The sequence below is a fragment of the Muntiacus reevesi genome, chromosome 3 (genome assembly GCF_963930625.1).
Source record: "Muntiacus reevesi chromosome 3, mMunRee1.1, whole genome shotgun sequence".
Classification (NCBI taxonomy): Eukaryota; Metazoa; Chordata; class Mammalia; order Artiodactyla; family Cervidae; genus Muntiacus; species Muntiacus reevesi.
The window spans coordinates 7,660,389-7,684,382 of NC_089251.1; the positions used below are offsets into that span (position 1 = coordinate 7,660,389).

General features: G+C 53.3%; 2 protein-coding genes across 7 annotated transcripts; one reads left to right on the top strand and one right to left on the bottom strand.

Annotated features, from left to right (window-relative positions):
- Positions 1-392: 392 nt before the first annotated feature.
- Positions 393-6,938, bottom strand: SWI5 (SWI5 homologous recombination repair protein). Its single transcript, XM_065928735.1, has 7 exons — positions 6,926-6,938; positions 6,642-6,847; positions 6,270-6,318; positions 6,004-6,101; positions 4,073-4,194; positions 2,950-3,044; positions 393-732 (listed from the first exon to the last, which is right to left on the bottom strand). Exons 1-7 carry the CDS (start codon positions 6,936-6,938, stop codon positions 668-670), a joined length of 648 nt encoding a protein of 215 aa, XP_065784807.1. The 3' UTR covers positions 393-667.
- Positions 6,939-7,016: 78 nt separating this feature from the next.
- On the top strand, positions 7,017-23,696 carry GOLGA2 (golgin A2). Of its 6 annotated transcripts, XM_065928350.1 has the most exons (27): positions 7,017-7,175; positions 8,722-8,844; positions 9,818-9,898; positions 12,917-13,033; positions 13,301-13,344; positions 13,447-13,510; positions 13,914-13,973; positions 14,164-14,244; positions 15,030-15,068; positions 15,561-15,623; positions 15,711-15,804; positions 15,895-16,001; positions 17,087-17,145; positions 17,416-17,557; positions 18,416-18,502; positions 18,608-18,715; positions 18,930-19,017; positions 19,350-19,687; positions 19,999-20,112; positions 20,776-21,021; positions 21,104-21,179; positions 21,428-21,516; positions 21,800-22,018; positions 22,112-22,214; positions 22,306-22,412; positions 22,486-22,636; positions 22,722-23,696. In XM_065928350.1, exons 1-27 carry the CDS (start codon positions 7,095-7,097, stop codon positions 22,934-22,936), a joined length of 3,096 nt encoding a protein of 1,031 aa, XP_065784422.1. In that variant the 5' UTR covers positions 7,017-7,094; the 3' UTR covers positions 22,937-23,696. The 6 variants fall into 6 exon arrangements, with proteins under 6 accessions (XP_065784422.1, XP_065784424.1, XP_065784425.1 ...); XM_065928352.1 differs by lacking the exon at positions 14,164-14,244; XM_065928353.1 differs by lacking the exon at positions 12,917-13,033.
- Positions 23,697-23,994: the final 298 nt, after the last annotated feature.

The following is a 23,994-nucleotide window of genomic DNA, read 5'->3' on the forward strand; positions in this document are numbered from 1 at the left end:
GACTGGAACCCCAAATCTGTGGATCAGGGACGAATTCCTCCCAATGTTGCTATTTCACTCTCAGCTCTTACCTGCTCATTTCCCAGCTCACAAAGGCAGAGTTGCACACTAGAAGCTTCAGAATTAAAGACTTGGGCTCAAATTCCTGCTTGGCCACTTACTGGATGTCTAACCTTAGGCAAGTCACTGTGCCTTTCTGAGTCTCAGTTTCCTCATCTGTGAAATGGAGATAGTAATACTAATTCCTCATAGGATGGACTGAAGCATTGGAGGTAATGGATATAAGGCACTTAGCACAGTCCCTGGCATGTGGAAGTCTGTTATCACATAGGGCAGGCCCTCTTTTTCCAGGTTAGGATCAGGGGGCTATCAGAGGAGAGGGAATCAGCATATAGATTTGAACCAAAATCACTGTTTATTTTATAAACAGGATACATATACACATACACAGGTTATCATTGGAATGTTTCGGGAACCTTGGAGTTGGGGTCCCTTCCTGCTCCCCTCCTTCTCTGGCTCCCTCCTGACTCGGCTTGGGCTCTCTAGAAAGAGGGCTTCTGATGTTTTCTTGCTGGAAAGCCTGTGGGTTCGCTGGTTGGGCTTTCACTGCTTCTTCTCATGTCCGCATCTGCCTGTCTCAGTGGGCTGTGGACAAAGGACTGTGAGCTCAGTCATTCATGTCTAGGCCAAATTCTGGATACAAGTCCTTAGTGGTGACACCTCGGATCACAGCTGGAAGGAAGGAAAGATGTCCAGTGAGCGAAGTGGGAGGGAGAATGGCCAAAGCCCTGGCCCACCCAGGACCCCCTCCTGCACTTTTTTCCTGCTCTTCTTCTTGGCCACATAATCTTCCTGCCATTCCTTCCAGGCTCCTCCACTGTGAGCCCTGTCCACTCACTCCAAACTGGACTCACTGAATCCTCACCCACTTGGCAGAGGAGGCAAACAAAGCTCCCCCAGAATCCTTTTTCCACCCAGAGCAACAAGAGTCACCAGCTGAAAATGTAAATCTAAACTGACATTGTATCTGTGACACTGCAAGCCCTGGCCCATGTGCATGTCTGACCACTAGGTTTTTTTTAAGATTTTTGTTTTTAATGTGGAGCAGGTGGCAAAGAACCCACTTGCCAATGCAGGAGATGTAAGAGATATGGGTTCAATCTCTGGGTCAGGAAGATCCCCTGGAGGAGGGCATGGCAACACACTCCAGTAATCTTGCCTGGAGAACCCCATGAACAGAGGAACCTGGAGGGCTTACAGTACATAGTGTCACAAAGAGTCTGACGTGACAGAATCAACTTAGCAGAGCGCACAGCACATTTTAAAAGTCTTTATTGAATTTGTTACAATATCGCTTCTGTTTTATGACCTGGAGGCATGTGGGATCTTAACTCCCCAGCCGGGGATTGAACCCGCATCCCCTGAATGGGAAGGTGAAGTCCTAACCGCTGGACCACCAGGGAAGTCTCTGCCCTTGCCATTTGGTGATGCCATTCCTCCTGCTTCCTCAAAGACTCGTCTCTCCTCCCACGGAAAGGGGTCTGTCTCCTGAGAGGCCTTCCCTGACCACTCTCTCATCCCCACTTGCCACCCTGTGCACACCTCAGTATTTTCCATCTCTGACCTTTGTTTCCTTCAGGGCACTTCACACATTTTATAATTCATTTATTTGTGTTTGTTTAGTTCGCAACTGTTCCCCTCTCCAACCTCAACATCAAAACATAAGTCATGTGAGAACAGAGACATTCAGATGTCTGGTTCACCAAAGTGTCCCCATATCCAGTGGAGTAGCACAGAGCAGGTGCTCAGGAAATACTCACTGAATGAATGAAAGAAGGTAGGCTGCCTGCTCTAGGTCCTGTGACCCAGAGGGACAGGTCTCAAGCTGGGTTCTGTCTACCAAGAGTTTATTGCCCTTGGCCTCTAGGCTACAGTCCCCTCGAATTCCTTTCTTCTTTTTTAAATATGTGGCTGCTCAAGCTGGGTTCTGTCTACCAAGAGCTTATTCCCCTTGGCCTCTAGGCTACAGTTCCCTCGCATTCCTTCCTTCTTTTTTTTAGTATTTGGCTGCACCAGGTCTTACTTGCAGCACACGGGATCTTTAGTTGCAAACTCTTGGTTGTGACATGTGGGATCTGGTTCTCTGACTAGGGATCGAACCTGGTCCCCCTGCATTGGGAGTGCGGACTCTTAGCAACTGGACCACCAGGGAAGTCCCCACATTCCTTTCTTCTTGGGCCCAGATCATCCTCCTCTTTTCACTTCTTTTTCCCTCTTTCCGTTTTCTCCCTCCCCTCCTGAGGGACCCATTCTCCAGTGAAATACTGAGAAGCCCTTTCTGCTATGGAATCTCAGATGTTGATGGGGAATTCTGTGACAAGTGCTACCAGTGAGGCAGCCGGTGGTCAGACAGCCCAGCGCTGAGCACTGTCGCAGCTGGACACTGGCAGTCAAACGTCAGCATGTCAAACAATGGGAGCCAGGTGATGGGGCCGAGGCCACGCACACATTTCCTCAACCCCAGGTGCCTGTGCCCTGGCTCAGATCTCTGGATAGTGGGTGCTGTGCTCAAAGAAGAACAAAATACCCCTTTAAGCCAAGAGTCACCCTTGCACTTTCTGCCTCTGTAGCATGCCAGCCACTTGAGGCAAGGCTGGGGTCTCCATTGGTCTAAGCAGACTCTGGGGCACTAGGAACCCGAGTCCTCAGGCAGGCGGGCAAGTCCCAGACTCCAACCTGCCTACAGCTCCAAAGCAGGCTCTACACATGAGGGGAAGAACCCCAGGGACTCAATAAGAGCCGTACAGCTGGTCTGCTAGTAAGGGCAGGGGTGTTCGGGGAGCACGGCAGCTGAGAACACTGGGGGTGGGGTGGGGTGGGGTGAGGGTTGGCAAGTCAAAAGACCCAGGGGCAAAATCCCACCAGCCTGGCCCATGGGGACTTACTCACCTAGCCTTCCCAGCAGCATCTGGGCCACATCCTTGATGTCATTATACTCGTGGAGCTGGGAGATGTGGTCCTCCAGTTCATCCACACTGTAGCCTCTGGGGTGGGAAATGGGGGGAGAGAGGGAGAGAATCGCTAGGAAAGCTGATAAGGCTTCCAACTGCAGAGGTAATAAGGTCCTTACTCACTAAGGGCCGACTGGGTGCTCAGCACTGGGAACACAGCAAGGCCAAGACAGACCCTGCCCTTGTGAAGCTTAAGGTAGGGCAGGGGATCTGCCCGCTGTCTCACTCCTGGCAAATTCTCCCTGTATCCTTAGGGAGGGGTCTCCAGGCACACTGGTACTATGTAACCCTGGTCACAGCTGAGGGATTCACAGATGGGCACATGAGTGGTTAGTCAAATCCCCTCAAGTGTGACACAGGTATTCAAAGGTTCCTCGGTCTGTGGCTAGAGCAAGGAGCATGGGAAAATGCAGAAGGTATGGAAGAACCTTGGCACTGAAAACCCACCTTCAGAGGGGAGGCAGAGCCCACGTGTGGACAGAAGCAGAGTCAGAGACCATGGGTTCCAGACAGAGAGTGGGAGAGCCATAGCTCTTCAGCTCCCAGTTCCCCTAGTCCTCCCGAGCCTGACCACACCTTACCAGAGACAGCTGTTGAGGCTGCTGGATGCCAATGGCACAGTCCTGTTTTTATGCTAAGTTAGGTTTCAGTTACCATTGCTGTTGTTCAGTTGCTAAGTCCTGTCAGACTCTTTGAGACCGCATGCACTGCAGCACGCCAGGCTTCCCTGTCCTTCACCACCTCCCTGAGTTTGCTCAGACTTATGTCCATATGGAGTCAATGATGCTATCTATATAGCTCATCCTCTGCCACCCACTTCCCATCAGGAAGCTTGCACAAGCCTCTTATCCTCATCCATGAGTTACTGGGCACTAGTTAAAAGTTTTCTAGAACTTCTCTGGTGGTCCAGTGATTAGGACTCAGTGCTTTCACTGCTATGGCCTAGGTTTAATCCCTGGTTGGGGAACTGAGATCCCACAAGCCACATGGTGTGACCCCCGCTCACGCCAAAAAAAAAAAAAAGTTATTCTAAGCACACTGAAGAACCCAACGAGACTTACTCTGAAAATAGTTGGGTGATCTCCTTGTCCAACATGTCCTTCTTCTCCTTGAGTTTCTGAACGTCAAGGTGTAGAGACTCCTCGCTGGCCCTGTCAACCTGGCCAGGTTTGAGAGATGGCCGCTGTATGGCACAAAAAGTCATAAGCCAGACTGACCAATTATCTACAATTGAGAACCTTCACGTTGTCCCCCCAAAAGCCACTCTGAAGCAGGCTTCAGGGTGGTAACAGACAACCTCCACTCAGAATAAGACTACATTTCCCAGCTTCCCTTGGAATTAGATGTGGTCCTATAACTAAGTTCTGGCAAGTGCAACTTAATCAGAAATAGTGGATTCTATGTCTGGGAACTGGGAACTGTCCTTCCAGGGAGAGGGTACTCCTTTATATGGCCCTCTTCCTCCCTGCCAATGGAGGGACAATGGAGTTGAACAGTGTCTTGGATGCTAGAGGCATGGGTCCCCGATGACTGTTTCAGCCACCATTATTCAGGGTTTCCTTTCACTTTCAGCTAAACCCAACTTTAACTAAAGGGCCCATCCTGTTCCCAATCTGACCACAGAGAATCCACTTCAGGTCTACCTCTTGGATGCTCCTCTCCAATCTATGATTATAACCTCACTGGGGGATTTCCCTGGTGGGCCAGTGACTAAGACTCCATGCTCCCAACACAGGGAACCCAGGTTTGACCCCTGGTCATGGAATTAGAAGCTACATGCTGCAACTAAGACGTGGTGCAGCCAAATAAATAAATAAATATTCAAAAGAAAATCTAATTGGGTAACAAAATGCTTCCCTGGGGCTACAGTTCATCTTTGTCCTTTCTGCGTCTAAAAGCTGTGAAGGCAGTGCCTGATATGCTGCTAATCTTCAAGAAATGTTGGTTGGAGCCACACTGGGGTTTTTAACTAGTCAACAAATCATGAGTAAGTACTAGCTGCCAGGCACTGCCAAAGACCTCAGGGGTTTAGCAATGGATAAGATGTTAAGCCTGGCCCCCTGCCTTCATGGAACATAGAGTCTAGTCCCAGACATACAACACTCAACAATGACGCTCTTCCTCCAGATATTTCCATGGAAAGCTGGGCTCACCAGTCACACTTCATCAGAAAAACCTTCCCTGACCACCCCATCTAACTGGCCACTCCTCACACACTACCCCTTGTCCTGATGTTTTCTAACATCTATCACCACCTGACACATTGTACATTTCATTAATAATATTATTTTCACTGATGGACTTATACCACTGGATGGTGAACACCATGAGGGCAGGGACTCTGTTTTTTCACAGCTGATGGCCCTGTGTCTACAATAGGACCTGGCACATAAGTAAGGAAGTCGCTTCAGTCGTGTCAGACTCTGTGACCCCATGGACTGTAGCCCGCCTGGCTCCTTTGTCCATGGAATTCTCCAGGCAAGAATACTAGTGGGAAAAAAAAAAGAATACTGGAGTGGGTAGCCATTCCCTTCTCCAGGGGATCTTCCCGATCCAGGAATTGAACCTGGGTCTCCTGCATTGCAAGCGTATTCCTTATCATCTAAGCCATTAGGGAAGCCGGGACCTGGCACATAGAAAGCACTATTTCGAATGAATTCATCAAATGAATGAATGAAGGAAAAACAACCAATCAACTAACTAGCAGTCTGGAAAGTGTTTTGAAGTACGGTGTGCTAAGGAGGCACCTAACAGAGCAAGTGGCCTGAGCCTGAAGTGGAGCTGAGACTCCTCTGAGGAAGCTCAACTTTAAAGGTTGAGGAGGCATCAGTTTGTCAAAAATCTGGAAAAAAGTATTCCACACAAGGGACAGCATATGCAAGTGCTGTAGGGCAGGAGAGAGCACCTGTGTTTGAGGGAATAAGAGTGGTTTCCACGTGGGTGGAATGGGTGAGGGAAGGAGGGTGGTGTGAAAAGAACAAAACCAACCAACCACTTGTGGCGATGTCAGGGAGGAGGAGAGACAGAGCACCTTTGTAGGGTCTGGGGTAACACTGACAAAGGACAGGAACGCTGTTTCTTCTCTGAAGCCTGGCGGGCAGGAAGAAAAGATGATGGGGAAGGGCTGAGAAATGACCTGGAGTTTCTCTGCGGAATAAGGTCAGCTGGGGGGTGGGTCAGCCGCTGTTAGGGAAGGAGGGAAGGGCCGGGAGCAGCGTACAGGGTGGAGGGCAGGGAGAGGGGCACAGGTATACTCACAGGGGATCGGAAGGCCCCGCCGCAACTTCTGGAAAGTCCTGGTTGAATCCTGGAGAGGAAGCCGAAGGAAAAAGTCTGATTGGACCTAGAGGCCGCCTGGGGAGGAAGGGGGTTCTGTGGGGGTATGGAGAGGAGGAACAGCTATGAACCGGGACTGGATCCGGTTGGGAAAGGGACAGAGAATGGTTCTGGGATCAGGGTAGGGATTCTCGAAAAAGCGGAGTTTCTGACAGGGAGGAGTAGATGGCGGGGCGGGGGGCGCGTCTCTGGAGGTGATCTCTGAGGAGAGAGTCTGAGGCAGAGCTACAGGGGTGTCACGAAAACGGACTGGGAAGAGATGTGCTTTCCCCCTGCTATCAGCTCCTCGCCCACCTCCTCAGCCCTGGCGTCCGGGGCCCCCGACTGGGGGGGCACTGCAGAGAAGGAGGGTCCAGGGCGAGGACGGAAAAGAATCTCCTCAGGTCTGCCAGGTACTTGGAATCCTGTGACGGAGACTAGGAACGTCACAAAGCGTAGCTGCGCGCACCCCGCGAGAGCCGACTCAGTCCTCTCCGCCGAGGTGGGCAGGACAGAGGCCGCTTACTCTGCGGCTGCGCGTTTAGCGTTTTTTGTGACTCCACCCTTTCTTTCGGGCTAAGTGGCGGCTTTAGCCGTGCGTCTCCGCCCCATATCTTTCCCATTAACCAATGATGTTAGAGAATTGAGGCCACGCCCACACACCGCGGCCTCCTAGTACCGCCCCGGTACCGCCTTCTTTTGGCTGAGTGGCACCGCAGCGCGGAGGCTGCCGGAAGCGATTCCGCAGAGGTTGACGGGATCGTGCTGATGTGGCCCCCCCTTCCCCCGCCCCGTCCCGGGATGTCGGAAGAAACCCGACAGAGCAAATTGGCTGCGGCCAAGAAAAAGGTAAAAACGTGCGGGCTCGCGGCTCCCTGACCCCTCCGAAGGCCGGGCCATGGCCAGAGTTGCTGTGCTGCCTCCGAGGCACACGGGGCGAGCCCCTCGGCGCCCCTTGGCGCCCTCCCCAACAAAGTCTTCGCAGCCAGTCCCGCCCCCCCCACCCCTCAACTCCCCCGCCTCCCCCGGCTGCCCAGTCTCCGCCGCCTTCACTAGTCACCCCCAGGTGACTTTGGGTCGGTGACCCCCGGGGCTTCCCACACCAGGTTTGGCCTTCGTCTCCTGTCGCCCAGAACCGGACCTCCGCAGCTCCCTGGTCTCTCTAACTCCCGGACTCCGAAAACATCGGTCCTGGCCTTGGCATTCCCCCCCCCCCCCCCCCCCCCCCCGCCTTCAACGCGGAGCGGCGACTCGGGCGTCGCTAGGGATGAGTGCCATGTGGCTACGTCATAATGCCCCTCGGAACTGTAGTTAATGCCGAGAAAAGTCGGTGTTAAATTTTACCACCCAGTTCCCACTGTGTTTTCACAACCTTTCCGGTCCTTCTGGGTCACGGCACCAGCTTGAAAAAGGGAACTCGGGGGGCTGTGGGATCTAGGTCGGACCTGGGTTTCAGGCTCCCTCACCTCTAGACTTGTACCCCCATCGTTTGATGCTGATAGTGTAAAAAGCCTACACTTGCCCCAGTGATCTCCAAACATTGACAGTATCTCTGGGTGGCCATGGGGAGAAGGTGTTTGATTTTCTCCCAGGTCTCTATCCAGAGAGACTTTCATATTTTTAATCGGAAGTTTCTACTTCACATTCTAATTCGTTGTGTTTCTGAGACCAGAGGGCCCGTCACTCAGCATTCAGTGCTCCTATGAACTGAACTTCACAACTGGGAATCTTTCACAAATCATCACCTCAATGTGGGGCGGCCCAAGTGCCACAGGATAATTATGGATGGGTGGATCAGTTATGGACTGATCAATTATGGACTGATGGATCAGTTTTGCTTGATTTTCTTGAGAGAGAAAAAATCTTTTATACTAATATACTTAGGGATGACATTTGCATAGATTTGAATGATTATAATGAATGGACTTCTCTCTGAAATGTGTTTGGGTTGTCCTCTTTCTGTTACGTTCCCAGATTCACTAGGGGTGTGTGTCTTCTCTGCCTTCTGCCATTAGGATACATTGATGTAAAATTTTGAGAACTGCTGGTGTGCAGCTCTAATAGAGATGGAAGAAGGGACCCTGATGTCTGATTAAATGTTTACTTTTCCTCTTCTGCTGCTGATTTTGCCCCCTAGCAGCTGCTGATTGATGTTGTAATCCCAGAACTCAGAGTCAGAAGGCTGGGTTTAAATTCTGTTGTTGCCTTTTATTCCCGCCTTTTGCTCCTAACCATGTTATCAGTCCATTTCAAATCATTGAGGACGACAGCCCTTGTAGGGTTGTTGTGGCATTAAATCAGAAGGCGAAGAGTATTTTGTAAACTTTGTAAAGTAGGTTGTGGATCCAGGGGTGCGTGTAGTTCTCATGAGCCTCACTGCTTTTCCTTTTTACAGTTACGGGAGTATCAGCTGAAGAACAGCCCTGGTGGTCCTGCAGGAGCTAAGAAAAAAAGAAAGATCAAGAATGGCAGTAGCCCTGAGACAACCACTTCTGGTGATTGTCCGTCACCTGAAGATGTGAGTCTTGCCTGACCGCTTTCCGGGGATGAGGCACTTAAAGGGCAACAGTGAGGGTAGTGGTTAAGATTATGGAAGAAATGTCAGATATTGGGTAAGAAGTTTGGGTTTGAATTCTCCTTCTCCCTCTGTGGGGGATATGGTTTTGGGCAAATTGTTTAAGCTCGTTGGATCTCTGTTTCCACATTAGTAAAATTGGGGTAATACTGTCTTACACCAAGGAAGTTGAAATGAGATTGTCGTCATTTTTATAATAATCCCTTAAAACAGGGCCTGGTGCAGAGTAAACTTTCAATAAAGCATAGTTGCTAGTTGACTTACTGCTCTGGTGATCTTCCCCAGCCTCATGGGGAAAGCCAGGCAGTGAAAACAGCCGCTTGCCCTCAGACTTTTCATTTAGAGGCCCCAGTAGAGCCCCAGAGTGTGGTGAGGAGAGGGCCTCAGGCACTTGGATTAGGAGACCATCTGAGCTTTAAGACCATCTTTGCCACCAGCTTGCTGGGTGACCCTGGGAAAATCACTTCCTCCCCTGGGCCTCAGTTTCCTCATCTGTAAAATGATACTGGTGGATCAGATTATTGTCTTTCAGGCTTATTTTTTAGCTGTAGCCCCTCTCCCCCCACTTTGTTCAAGTGGACCCTTTTTTCTGAAGTCTAGTTTTTAAAAGTCTAGGCCTGAGGGTCTAAGAAGCTATTAACAGCTGCATTGTTCATCTGAGGAGCTATGTGACTGCATTGTTCAGGGGACTTTTCCATCTTTTTGTTTCCCTTGATTTCTGCCTTTGGCAAGGCAGCAAGTGGCTACTTGGAAAAAGGACCCAGGCGGTGGTATTAATCCCTTTTGACCCTTTTCTCTCTTCTCTGGCGTTCCATTGCCCCAACCTGTGTCTTCTTCCTTCCTTGACTCTCTTGCCTCTCTAAGCCACTTTTCTCTTTCTCCCCCACCCTTGTTTTTCCCTTTTCGCCTCCTGTAGATTCAGGACATTCTGGAGGTGCTGGTGTCCGACCTTAACCGCTCCAATGGGGTAGCGATCCCCCCATTGGACAAGTGGAAGGTGAGGCAGTGCCAAGACCCCCTCTCTGGCTTGCTCCCTCCCAGCTCTGCATGCCCTGAGGCGTCTTTGTTGTGGGGGAGACTTTGTCTCTGGCTTATTTTATGTTGCTGTCATTAACCCTCGGCCTGTTCACGTCTGCTTTTTCACCTGCTTGGATGATTGGGTTCTTCCCCTTGCCTCCCCCCCACCCTGCCCCCCCACCATCCTTTATCATCTTGGAGAAGGTGAGATGCTCCTTGGAGGTTAAAGGTAACTTGGGAATAGTTTCTGGAGCAGGTGTGTGGGACTAGGGCTCTTTGAGCCTCCAGTTTGAACGCCTGGTGGTGGTCTCAGACTGGGAAAGGTTAAATAAAACCAAACCTTCAAGTCTTGCCCCCTGGGCATCTATTCCCCAAAGACCAGTAGACCACAAAGCAGTTTGTGATTTTTTTTTTTTTTTTTTTTTAGTTCATCGGTTCCTTTTGGTTTGGCAGTAGGAAATGTAGGGTTAAGAGAAAAGGAGCTTTAGTTACAAGGATTGAGGTTATTTTTTCAATGGAACTCACTGTAAGGGATGTGAGGTTCACCAAACACATGAGTGATCAGGACATTCTGCCCCTGTTCTCTCTTAAAAATCCACTGGACACAACTGTATTCAGTGGGCCATTGAGAGCAGACAGCTGGTGCTAGGTGCTAGAGAAAACAGGTGAAAGAAGCAAGCTAGGATGTGGCGGCATTCCAAATGCTCAACTGAGGCGGAGGTTCGTTCTAAATGGATTCCCGGCTGGAGAGGGTGGCATTTGGAGTTGGTTTGAGGATTAGAAGTGGGGAGCATTCATCCCTATTGTGAGTAGGGAACCCAGGCAGAGGGTGTGGTCACAGGTAACCACCAGGACTATGAGCTCACAGAGTACTTTCCAGAAAGAAGGGGAGCCTGGGATGCACCTGGACTAGGAGATGACCTCCTCTGGACATGATGTTGGCACTTCCTCCTTAATTAACTTCCTTGGGGAACATCTCCCAGGCCAGAGGAGTATGACTGGAAGGGGGCCAGGTCCTGCTGGAGATGGGCAGGGGGAGAGGGGTGGGGCCAGGGCCCTGGTGGCTGGGGTGAGAGAGTCTTCAATCATCAGGACTGCTCACGCCCAGTCACTCAGGTCTGCCCAGGTGCTGTGACTCACCCTGTTGGCTCTCAGAGGAGACGCTGGGTGGCCTGGGGAGGGAACGTGGGCCTCCAGGAGTCCCGAAGCCCTGGCCTGCATCCGTCTGCTCTTCTGGAAATGAAGACCCATAACCCCATGTTCCTTTCTTGTTTTATTTATTTATTATACTTTTTTTTTTGCTGCACTACACAGCTTGTGGGATCTTAGTTCCCCAACCAGGGATTATTGAACCCATGTCCTTTGCATTGGAAGCATGGAGTCTTAACCACTGGAGCACCAGGGAAGTTCCCTTGTTGTTTTAAAATCCTCTCTATATCAATCCCTGTTTCCTGCTTAAGTTTTCTACTCTAGTAAAAAAAAAAAAACTAGGCCTGTGATTATAGTATCCTAGGCAGAACTGATGACATTTTCAGAAATGAGGAATGATGGATAGAAAAAAAAATTTTTTTTTTCTTTTTTAATGGAATGGAACATTTGAGGGGAGTGGACAGTGTTTTTTGAAATTCCATACTTAGTTTTATGATTCAAAATTATGAAATAACTTGGTGGTTCACTAAATTGTCATATTCTGTATATTTCAGTTTTCAGACAAGTCCTTTTTTCTCCTTCTTAACTCTCTTGTTTCTAATGCTAGGGATCCCTGGGCACCAAGATGCCAGGAGGGACCCAGGGCTCCCCAGGGCCCATGGATAAGAGTGTGCTCCCCTCCCCCCAAAGTCTCACGCCTCTCCAGCTGCCGAACTCCTACTATTCTTACCTGTTAGATTCAGGAGTACAGGTTGGCAAGGCAACACCAGGTTCTGGGGTCAGAGGTCGCAGTGTGGACAGTTACCATGCCGACAGTTTGATTCTTCTTCAGCTCCCCAGGCTCTGTGGCGCTTGCTGTAAGGAGGGCAGTAGATTTGAGTTTTCAGAGGCCAGGGCTGCGGCGTCCAGAGAGCAGGCTGCCTTTTCCCTCAGGAGAGGTGCAGCCTCTCCCTTCCAGATCCACCTTGGCTGGCCAGGCCTTGGCTGCCTGGCCCTCTTCGCTGGTCAATCTTCAGCTGGTCAGTCCTCTTTGGTCTCACCTATTGAACTCACCTTCTAGAGCCAGCGGCTTGGACTCAATGTCAGTCAGGCCTGAGCCTGGAGAGAGGCCTCTGGTCAAGCAGGTTGATCCACTTGGGTGGGGGAAGAGGGAACTTCTCTCTGGCCCCTGGTCCTCAAACCCATGATTCTTCTCCAGGAGGCCAAGAGTAGATGTCTTCTCTCTTCTCTCGGCTGTTCTTGGTTGGGTAGGTGTTTAGGAGCTAGGAGCTTGGGGTGGGGTAGTCGCCATAGTTTTCTTTCTACCTCTAAGGGCAGGAGGAGCCTTCTTGTTTGGCAGCTTCTTTCCCAAAAAAGGCATGACTCGAGGACACACCCAGTGGTTGGGAGGAGGGAAGGAAGGGAGAGCAAGAAGGAGGAGGCAGATGCTCTCTTCCTTTATCACTGCCATGTTCTGCCCAGCAGGGTCCTGGGGGAGGGTTACTCTGGCACAGACTGACCCTCTGGAGAAGTAGTGACTGCTTTTCCCTGACCCGGCACACCTTCCTCTTACCTGCTGCGGCTGCCACAGGGCAGCCTGGCCCTGCCTCTGGCTGAGCTCTGAAGAGGATGACACCCCATGTTCTGGAAGCCCGCCTCATGGCCCTCGCCCTGAGCCTCAGTCCAGAAGGTGGCAGAATGGCCCGAGTTCTGGGCGAGCCGTAGCCACACCCCAGCAAGGCTCCCAGCACGTGTCACTGTCACTGACTGTGCAACACCGGTCCTGCCCGCTCTGCACCCCTGCGCTCATGGCAGCGAGACGCTCTTTACCCTGCATGACCCCCTAACCCCCTGCTCTGTTCTGTGACAGGCGCCCAAAGACTGCGCCGCTCCTGTTACACCGTCTGCTGATGACACCGTGTCACCTGGCGGTGTCCCTTCCCCCAGTGCTAGTCCCCCCCGTGTCACTAGCATGGCATCAACTCAGGTTTGTGCCTCTTCTCCCTTGGCCGCTCTGTGTTTGCCCCCCTCCTCTTTCCCGGAGGACTGGACCTCCTGTGGACCCTCATCCTCTTTTTCCAGGTAGCTTGGCTCTGTGAGCCAGGCGCCCTTCCTGAGGACTGGGATGGGGGAGCCCCAAACCAGACTCCCCTTATGCTTCAGGGAAATGGAAAGTGGTTGGAATAAGCTTGGTGCCTATGGGTGGTTCTTACTAAAAATTGAATGACCGATTCCTGTGTTTCTTCCCAAACAGAATCATGATGCTGACAACAGTTCTGGTCCCATTGACGAAAGCACGTGAGTGTCTCCCACGGGGGCAGCAGTCCCTAAGCCACTGCCCCGTGACCCCCTCTTTCCCGTCGAGCCTCCTGCACCCCTGACTGCTGTGTTCATCCCCAGATCCTTTTCATCTACTGAGAGCCTGCGACAGCTGTCTCAGCAGCTCAACGGTCTTGTGTCCGAGGTACCCCCCAAACTGGAGCTCAGCGTGGGTTACTGTAGGAGGGAAAATATGATAGAAAGAAACTGAGGCAGAGACTCCCCAAAGGCAGGGAAGATCCTGGGACCGGGCAGCTTGACTGGATAATGTTTAGCTGATCATTGCTTCTCTGAGTCTCCTCTTTGAAGCTGTGCAAATGAAGGGGTTGGACGATGAGATTGGTTACATCATTTGATCCTGCAGATGAGAGCTCTTTGGGAGGGGAGGGACAAGGGGGAGCTAAGAACCAGGAGAAACTGGCACAGGGAGGGATTAAGGGGAAGGAGGCAAGTTAGGCAGAAGAGGAAATGTTGCCAGTTGATGGGGAAGGCAAGATGCTGGAGGGGGTCAGAAAACATCTCCATGTGAGCTCTTTCGTCTCTCCTAGTCTTCGTCTTACATCAATGGGGAGGGCCTAGCATCTCCTGCTAACATAAAGAATCTGGAGGTAAGTGGGCCTGCACCATGGCCCAGAGACCCTGCAGGCCAGCCCTGCCCTCCACCTCCTCCCGTGGCGGGGGCTGGGTGCCCCACCCAGCTGAGACAGCTCAGACACCCCCCAACCCTAATGATTGCTCTCTCTACCTCTCCCCCACCCCTCCTCCACCTCCTCCTCCTCCTTTCTGCATGCGCCTCAGAGCCGGTACCAAGAACTATCAGTAGCCCTGGACTCCAGCAATCTAACAAACAAACAACTCAGTAGCAAGATAGAGGAATTGGTAAGAGTCCGGTGTTGTCCCCTGATCCATGCTGCCAGTGTGGGGCTCCGGTCTCACCTTGGGGCTCTTGAAGAAAGGGGCTGGGGATCCCTGATGCCAAGGGAGAAGAGGGTGCTGGGGGGCCTAGGTCTCAGCTGGAGGGACCCCTAAGCATGGCATGTAGCATGGCTCTCTCTGTGGCTGCCCTCTTTGCCTACTCTGTTCTCCAGACACCTCTGCTCGAGTCCTCCCCACCTTGCCATGGGTCTGTTGCCTGTAGGGGAGGCACTAGCTTGACTGGTGTGTTCCAGCCCTGACCCGGCCCCTGATTTGTTCCAACTTCGACCTTGGACAAGTCACCTCTCCTCCTTGGCCTTTAGTTTCCTGAGGAGGTAGAATCAGAGGGTGTCCAAGGTCCCTTTTAAGCTCAAAAAAAGGTTTCAAGGTCCTTTTCATTCATGTCATATCTGTGTTAAGAACAGAACCTCGCCTGTGGTGTGTTTGCTCAGCAAACATACTTTGAGTGCGAGCTGGCAGAGGGTGGTCTTCACCTTCTCAGAGTCCATTTCTAGAGGTTTATATGATTGTCCCTTCAAGGGAATTAGATCCAGACTCTCACTGCTGTAGCCATGAGCAAAACCTCCCAAGACTCAGTCTCAGCTTGAGAAGCATTCGTTCATTCGTGTCCCTGTGAACCCTCCCTTTCTCACCCCTTCCTGGCCCCTGCGTGTGGCCCCTCCTCCTTTGTCTGAGGATCGTGGGGAAGGAGGACAACCTCAGTCACCTTCCTTTGCCTCTCCCCACAGAAACAAGAGAACCAGGAAACTTTGGATCAACTGGAAAAAGTAATGCGATTTCTTTGTTTCTCCCATGGCTGATGGGGCTTCCCTGGTGGCTCAGTGGTAAAGAATCCACCTGCCAATGCAGGAGATGAGGATTCAATCCCTGGGTCAGAAAGATCCCCTGGAGAAGGAGGTGGCAACCCACTCCAGTGTTCTTGCCTGGGAAATCCCATGGACAAAGGAAGCCTGGCAGGCTACAGTCCATGGGGTCGCAAAAGAGTCAGACACGACTTAGCGACTAAACAACCCATGGCTGATGGGTTTGGGGGAGGATTCAGATATAGAGGACCATCCTCTTGGCTGCTCACAGCCTGGAGGAATAGGGGTCTTCCCCCTTGCCCTCCTCGCCCGTCCTCCATTCCCGGGGCGCTGATTATCTGTTCTCATTGGTGGGCCTGTCCTGGACCTGTGGTGGCATCCCCAGGAGGGGCACATGTCCTTTTCTTTCACTTTTGCCTCCTCCCAGTAAGACTTGCTTCTTCTCTGTTTCTGCAGGAAAAGAAGGAATTTGAGCAAAAGCTCGCAAAGGAACAAGGGGCTCTGAGAGAACAACTGCAGGTGAGTGGGCTCTTCCAGGGTCCCTTGTGGCCCTCAGGAAACATCGCTTTTCACATTCTCAGCACTCGTTTGGCCTTTCTCCCAAAGGTCCACATTCAGACTATCGGGATTCTGGTGTCAGAGAAGACGGAGTTACAGACAGCTCTGGTTCACACCCAGCAGGCAGCCAGGCAGAAAGCAGGTGGGAATCTAGGCACCCTTTTACCCCTGGATCGGCTAGGCCTTTGGTGGGATTCCTTCTCTGGACTTCTCCTCTCTGCTGTCCTTTCAGGGGAGTCAGAGGATCTTGCTAACCGCCTGCAGTCTTCCAGGCAGCGTGTGGGAGAGCTGGAGCGGACACTGTCTGCTGTCTCCACACAGCAGAAGCAGGCCGACAGGGTGAGCCCAGCAGCCTGCCCATCCCGTGGAGGTCATGTGGAAGGGTCGTGAGCCTAAAGGTCTCTGTGGCAGGATGGAGTGACTTGCTGCCCAGACGGCAGCACTGGCCGTTTCTTGCTTTAGAGTTGTGTGGTTGTGAAACGCAATCTGGACGGAGTTGGTTGCCCTGGGCAAGTTGGGGGGAGGGGTGGGGAAATGCTACCTAGAGCGAGCACTGGATGAGCCCAGAGCCTGAGTGCCAGCCATTCCTGTCTTTAACTGAACATGGGCTCTGGCTCAGGTGCTGGGTGTTCGGGCTTTGAAGGTTCAGATCAGTATTTTTAGTCCGTGACCACACTAAAAAGGGAGAAGTACATGTGTGTAATATATATGACATGTCGGAAAGGACTCATATAAAACCCAAGGAAGGGACTTCTGTGGTGGTCCAGAGGCTAAGACTCTGTGCTCCCAGTGCAGGGGGGAACTAGATCCCACATGTTGCAACTAAGACCCAGCACAGCTAAATAAATAAATAAACATTTTTTTAAAAAGCCCAAGGGAGAGGAATAGAGTGGCTTAGAGACCTGTCACTTTTGCACCTTCTGAGTTTGGGGCTGTGTGAGTGTCCCTTCCATTCAAAAAATGAACAAAAGATTGCAACTCTATTTAATCCATCCCTCGTATCCATGCCCCAACCCCAGGGCAGAAAACAAGGTCGAAGAATCCCAGGTCTAAGTGATTTTAGGCGAGCTCCTTAACCTCTAATATTCCGCATTCACCGATAAAATGGAGATAGTAGCTGCCTCCCATGGTGATTGTGAGTTGGAAATGGGAATGTTGGCTAAGAAAGTGTTCAGAAGAGGTTTAGATGTGATGCTGCTAACAGTGAGAACGGTGGCCAGCCCAGAGTCAGACCGCCCCACCTGCCTCTTCCAACCTTTCCGAGTTCTTACTAAAACCAAAGGAGAGCGTGAGCTTGGATGTGCTTTGAAAAAACGTAAAGCCTCACACCAGGTGAGGATGTGTTGCTGGGAGTTGTTCTGTTGCTGCTGTTGGTCTGCATTTTCTGCCTGCCTTCTCTTGACCTCGCCTTTCTGTGTTCGCAGTACAACAAAGAATTAACCAGAGAACGAGATGCCCTCAAGCTGGAATTATACAAGAACAAGTAGGATGGGGGGTAATGGGGGGGGAGGGGCTGGGAAGTGGGGGAGATCCAAGGGAGTGGGGTGAGAAAGAGTACAAGTCTGGACGTGTGCAGAGCCCCTGACCCCCGCCATGGCCTCAGGCAGCTTGTGTCTTCTCTCTGGGCTGCCACTTGAGACTTCTGGTGCTGGGGTCCCTTCCAAAGCGACTTCTCTGGCAGGAGTCGTGGGTGGATCATGGGAGCGTCCCTCTGTTCAGTACTCATGCCTCCTTCTGTCGCCTCTGGCCACAGTAAGAACAACGAGGACCTGAAGCAGCAAAACTCAGAGCTGGAGGAGAAGCTGCGGCTCTTGATGATAGAGAAGTCAGCCATGCAGCTGGGTGTGGAGGAGCTGCAGAAGAAGCTGGAGATGTCGGAGCTGCTGCTGCAGCAGGTGGAGCTGAAGCCCTGGGGTGTGCGCGTCCCATCTGGCAGGGCCAGGGCCTCTCGGGGTCATTGTGGTGCCCTCCGACCAGGAACCAGAAAGTTTGGATCCTTGTTCTGGCTCTGCCATAGACTTCTCTAGAGACAGGAGAAAAAGTGGGACCTTGCCCAGATCTCTGGAATCAGAAGCTCAGGGAAACGGCTTATTTATTTTTATATATTTTTTTAAAGCATCCTAGTTGAAAACCGTTGTTTTATGGATGATATTGGGTTGGCCAAAAAGGTCCTTCGAGTTTTTCCATAGCATTGCAAGGAAAAACCTGAACAAAGTTTTTGACCAAACCAATAGTTGTAAGGCCAGCCCATGAGTTTCTGCTTTCATCCTCTTGGATGCCAAGCCTCCAGGTAGACCAGAGTGCCCAGGTCAGTTTCCTCTTCATTGTTTCTGCATGCCCAGCAAGTTTCTGCCTTCCTGCCATCTGTAAGGGTATGGTTAAAGTATGTTCATATATTGGAGTACTATGTAACCATTATAAAAACTAAGTTATCTTGTTTGTGGCAAAGTGAAATTAAGTTGCAGAACCATATATGATACTATACCTGGTAACTGCACTGTGAACCGTGAAGCATGTTTGCATACCTGTGGAAAAGGGTCAAGAAGGATACACACTGGATTGGGGAGGTTGGGAGAACTTTGAACACTTACTATCAGAATTGTTCACACTGAGTATTTAGTGAAAATAAAGTTTGTAGACAGGGTACTAACAATATTAAGGATAAACCTGAGTTGTATGTTGACTTTTTGGGGGTGGGCATTGTGTGGAATAGCTTGGGCCCCCCAGATCTAACCTCGTTTTCTACCATCTAGTTTTCTAGTCAACCTGCCCCTGATAGCAACCAGCAGCTACAGCAGGCCTTGGAGGAGAGGGCACAGCTGGAGACCCATGTGGAGCAGGTGAGGCTTTGTAGAGGGAGGGGTACGGGAGACCCCAGGTGACCAGGAGCAGGTGAGGGCCCCCCCCCGTGACAGCCCCTGCTAACTTCTGCGCCCCTCTCATAGCTGAAGGATTCGCTGAAGCAGCTGCAGGCAGAACGAGACCAGTATGTGACGAATCTGAAGGAGGAGAATGCCATATGGCAGCAGAAGATGCAGCAGGTGTTGGAACAGGTGAGCTGTGACCTTCGATTTCCCCCCCTGCCCCGCCCCCTCCACCTTGGATAGGTCAGTTGATCTTCCTGGGCATCATGTCGTTTGCTCTGCATAGCTGGAGGTGGATGTGTGTATCTGGAGGTGGGGGTACGGTCACCTAGCCCTCCCTTGACCTCTCCCTCCATGTGCATCCCGCCCCCCACCCCACCCCCCATCTCGGTGCTTTGAGCAGATGAACAAGTTGAAGGAAGAAAAGGAGCGCAGTGTGAGTCAGGCTCAGGAGCTGGAGACCAGCTTGGCCGAACTGAGGAACCAGATCGGTGAGCTGGGCCCCAGGGACCTGGGGAAGAAGGCTGGTGTTGGGGCTGGTTTGCAGGTGTGTGGGTGGAAGGGCATCATGGCCCAGGGAAAGAGGTCCATACCAGGAGTTGGCAAGGCTTGCAATTCTGTGTCCCAAACTGTAAAAATCAGAAAGGGGTGAAGTGTGCCCACTGTGGTCTGAAGCATAAAGAGCTCTGAACGTGTCTTGAAAGATTGAGACAGGAAGCCAAGATTGGGGGCAAGGAGGCCGAGTTAGGAGCTGTGGACCCCGAAGAGGGTGCTTTGGACACAATCCAGCCAAGAGACTCTGATGGCGTGTTCCCTTCCTCAGCTGCGCCCCAGCCCCAGGAGCCCCCGGCGGGGCCCTCGGAGGCAGAACAGTGGCTGCAGGCGGAGACTGAGCGGCTCCAGAAGGAACTGGAGAGCCTGGCCGGGCAGCTGCAGGCGCAGGTGAAGGACAACGAAAGTCTGAGTCACCTAAATCAGGAGCAGGAGCAGCGGCTGCTGGAGCTGGAGCGGGAGGCTGAGTGCTGGGGGGAGCAGGCGGAGGCGCGCAAGCAGATTCTGGAGAGCATGCAGAGCGACCGCACCACCATCAGCCGCGCGCTCTCCCAGAACCGCGAGCTCAAGGAGCAGCTGGCTGAGCTGCAGAACGGATTCGTCAGGCTGGTATGCAGCCCCGCTTGGCCAGCCGCTCTCCTCCCTGGCCAAGCCCTTTGGGGGTGGAGTGAGACACTTAACCCCTCTGGCGGCTTTGGTTTTCCTACCTGTAAAATGGGTGATATGGACCTTTCATGACTGGTGCCCACAAAGGCACCCCGGGAGCCAGAAAGCCCCGCTTGGTGGGACATGGGAGGCCGTGCAGGGGGTTGGACTTTCCTACCTGGCTCCACACTTTCCTGAGCTGTGGGAGCCAGACACCAGGTTCTGGGGTCTCCAGCTGCATGGGGTGGCCACTCACTGCCCCTCTCTCTGTGCAGTCCAATGAGAACATGGAGATTACCAGTGCACTACAGTCCGAGCAGCATGTCAAGAAGGAGCTGGCCAAGAAGCTGGGCCAGCTGCAGGAGAAGCTGGGGGAGCTGAAGGAGACGGTAACCCCTGCCCCCAAAGGAAGGCCTAGGAGACAGGCACCCCCCCCCCCAGGCAGGGAGGTGGGGGGCAGCCAGAACAGGTGACCCCAGGGTCTTTCAGAGCCTGTGACTGATTTACCCCCTGGCCTCTGACTTTCAGAGTTGGGTAGCCCTATGCCGTAGGTCTTTGTCCCTGCTAGAGGCATCAAGCCCCTAATTAGAGAAGAGAGGATAGACATAGGGTGGCTGGCTCCTTGGGTTCAGCTCTGGATTTCAACCTCGCATCTCTAAGGCTCAGTTTCCTTATATTAAAAGGAAGTTAGCATTTTTCTCCTAGAACCATTGGGGATTAAAGGAGAATCCTTCAGGTAAAGCTGCAGGCATTCAAGTGTGCACCTCACAGCTGTTGGCCAGAAAAGCTCTTCTGCTTTTCCACTCATCCACAGCCATGAGTTAAGATAGAAAGAAGCTTGCTATGAGGGGTGAGGCTGGGTGAAGGCAGCACGGGGCTCTGGGAGAGGAAGCTGGGGCCCGGGCAGCTGGCAGAGCCTTGCAAAGTGTCTCTCTCCAGCCGAGGGGTCTGTGCCCCGGCCGAGGGGTCTGCGCCCCGGCCTCCCCAGTCCAGGGGCTCAGACTCTGGAAGCAAGCCACCACCTGCCCTCACCCCCTGGGGTCTGCCTGCAGGTGGAGGCGAAGGGCCAGGAGGTTCAAGATCTGCAGCAGCAGCGGGACGAGTACCTGAACCACCTGCAGCAGTATGTGGCCGCCTACCAGCAGCACGTGGCCGCTTACCAGCAGCTGGCCTCGGAGAAGGAGGCGCTGCACAAGCAGGTGTTACTGCAGACCCAGCTCCTGGACCGGCTGCAGCACGAGGAAGTCCAGGGCAAGGTGGCGATGGAGGTGGCCCGCCAGGAGTTACAGGAGACCCAGGTGAGGGCGTCGGAGCGCTGGGCCCCTGAGAGGGAAGGCCTGCGGCCTGTGTCCCTCCTCACTCTTTTCTCTGGCCCCTTAGGAGCGCCTGGAAGCTGCCAACCAGCAGAACCAGCAGCTTCAGGCCCAGCTGACGCTCATGGCTGTGCCTGGGGAAGGTCAGTGGGAAGGCCTGGAGGGAGGACACTGGCCCGAGGAGCAGGGGGACGTCTGGCAGCATAGCACTGAGTTGTTCAGCCCTGAGTGAGATGAGGCCACGGGGATGGCGAATCCTCTTCCCCTGGCCACTGGCTGGCCCAGGGCTGCAGAGTGAGGTTGGGGGGCAGAGCTGGCCTCTGAGCTTTCTTCCAGGTCTGCTCCGCCTCCGTGGTCGGGGGGGCCTGAAGACCCCGTCTGTTCCCAACAGGAGATGGACTGGACAGTGAGGAGCAGGATGAGGAGGCCCCGAGGCCTAAGCTGAGCGTGCCGGAGGAGCTGGAGAGCCGAGAGGCCCTGGTGAGCAGACCTCCGTGCTCCTCGCCTGTCTCACGCCCCCACCGCCACCCCACCCCACCCCCAGTGGTTCCTCTCAGACACTCTTCTTCGCGGTTTCCTCCCTCCAGCTTCTCTGGTCGTCCCCCAACCTCCCCTGGGAGCCATGGTCAGCCACCATGTCATCCTCCAACCACAGGCATGCGCCCCAAGACCCCGAGAAGGGGCGTGTCTCTCTGTCTGCCCACCCACCCCTCTCTGGTCCTGCGTGCCCGCCACAAAAGCACGTGTACTGTCTCCCCCACAGGTGGAATTTTTCCACTCGGCCTTGGCCAGCGCTGAGGATGAGCAGGCCCGGCTACGCGGGCAACTTAAGGAGCAGAAGCTGCGCTGCCAGCGCCTTAGTCACCTGGCAGCCGCAGCCCAGGACAGGGTGGAAAAGGAGACCCCAGCCCCCAGGATTGGGGGAGACAGTGTGCCTGTGGAGGCCCACCAGGCCCTCCAGGTGGCTATGGACAAGCTGCAGGTGCGTGAGCTGCCCCCCAGCAGGGTCCAGGAAGGGTGGGGGGCCCTGTGGGAAGGTCACTGCTGAGCCCCAACCCTGCCCTTCTGGCCTCAGGGCCGCTTTACGGAGCTCATGCAGGAGAAAGTGGATCTGAAGGAGCGGGTAGAGGAGCTGGAACATCGCTGTATCCAGCTGTCTGGAGAGACGGACACTATTGGTGAGTGGGGATGTGGGGCCGGGGCAAGGGGCTGGCTGGGGGCAGCTTCGCGTCACATCTGAGCCCCGTCTGCCCTCCCCACCTCCCGCAGGAGAGTATATCGCCCTCTATCAGAGTCAGAGGGCGGTGCTGAAGGCCCGGCATCAGGAGAAGGAGGAGTACATTAGCCGGCTGGCTCAGGACAAGGAGGAGATGAAGGTAGGGGTCCTTCTGCCTGTCTCTGCAGGCGGGGGTGAGGTGCGGTGGGGCTGCTGAGCACCTTTCCCTCCAGGTGAAGCTGTTGGAGCTCCAAGAACTGGTTTTACGGCTGGTGGGTGAGCGAAATGAATGGTATGGCAAGTTCCTGGCTGCCCAGAACCCTGCTGGTGAGCCCACTACAGTGCCTGCCACCTGCCAGGAGCCCGGCACTGCTAATGAGGGTGGTGAGTAGCGCCCTCGGGGGACTGGTGGGCAGGCAGGGGTGAGCTGGCATACCACTCCAAGCCCTGCTGCCTTCTCTCCCCAAAGGTCTCCAAGAGGTAAGCCTCGCCGACAATGTGGAGTCCCCCAAAGGGGCCCTGCCAGGCCAGGCCACCCCTGAGAACCCCACCGCGCAACAGATCATGCAGCTGCTGCGTGAGATCCACAACCCCCAGGAGCACCCAGGCTTGGGCAGCAACCCTTGCATCCCCTTCTTCTACCGAGCGGATGACAACGACGAAGTGAAGATCATGGTGATCTAGTGGCCTGACACTGGCAGGCAGAGAAACTGCAGACGTGGGGCCGGGGGCTTTGCCCCCACCCGTCCCTGTCTCCCCGTCCCTCCTTCCTGGCCCCCCCTTATCCCTAGACTAGCACGCTGAAACCCTTGAAGAAAGGGGTATAAGCCCTCCGTCCAATGAGGGGAGACTAACAGGTGCAGACCCCTTGCCATCTTGGTCAGGGCTGTGTCTTGACCTCTGGACTGTTACTAGTTCCAGAGAAACAAAGAGCCAGAGGCTCAATTAAAGGCAGTTTATTTAAGAGGCAGGCCTTCTTGGGGAGCAGGGGCCTCCCTGGTGGCCTCCTCACCCCTACCAAGCAGTCCTTTCAAGAGGGGCTTATGCATCCTCTATTCAGAGGCACTTTGGGGCCAAGTGCCCCCTCCTTGCCCAGCTTGACAACTGGGCAGCACTCTCACAGGCCTTGGGACAGTTGGGCAAATTGAGGCCAGGCAAGGACATAAGCTGGTGGTGGAGTGGGTTCCCTCCCCAGTGTTTATACTGTAACTGTGTAACATTTTGTATATTCTGGAGGTAGGGCAGCCCCCCAGTATCTCAGTGGAGGTTGGAGCTGGTGAATGGGGAGGAACTTCTATTAAATATTTGGGGCTGGGGAAACTTATTTATTAATAGTATAGGGTAAAGAGAGAAGGTGGAGGCGGGGACGGGTTTGTGCCCGGGTGATTCGGCTCCTGTTTCATTTGTTTCACTTTTTATTTCTGAATAAATGAATTTAGCCATACTGCTTGTTCTGGTATGTGCCTTTTTTCTGTCACTGGGTCCTGGGGTCTGTGCCATGAGCACTAAACAGGGAGCGGGTCATGCGAGCAGAGGGCAGGCTTCTGGTTGTGCCAGTCTCCAGGGTGTCAGGGCACATCCAGCTGGGCTGTTAGAGATCTTTCAAGGCCTGTCACCCATTGCTGCCTGGTGAAGCCAGGGGGACTCCCAAGGGGCTCTCAGGGGCCATCCTGCCTTAATAGCAGAGTGACTCAGAAGCTGGATCTGATCTCAGGGAGGGAAAGCAGAGTGCCACAGCACCA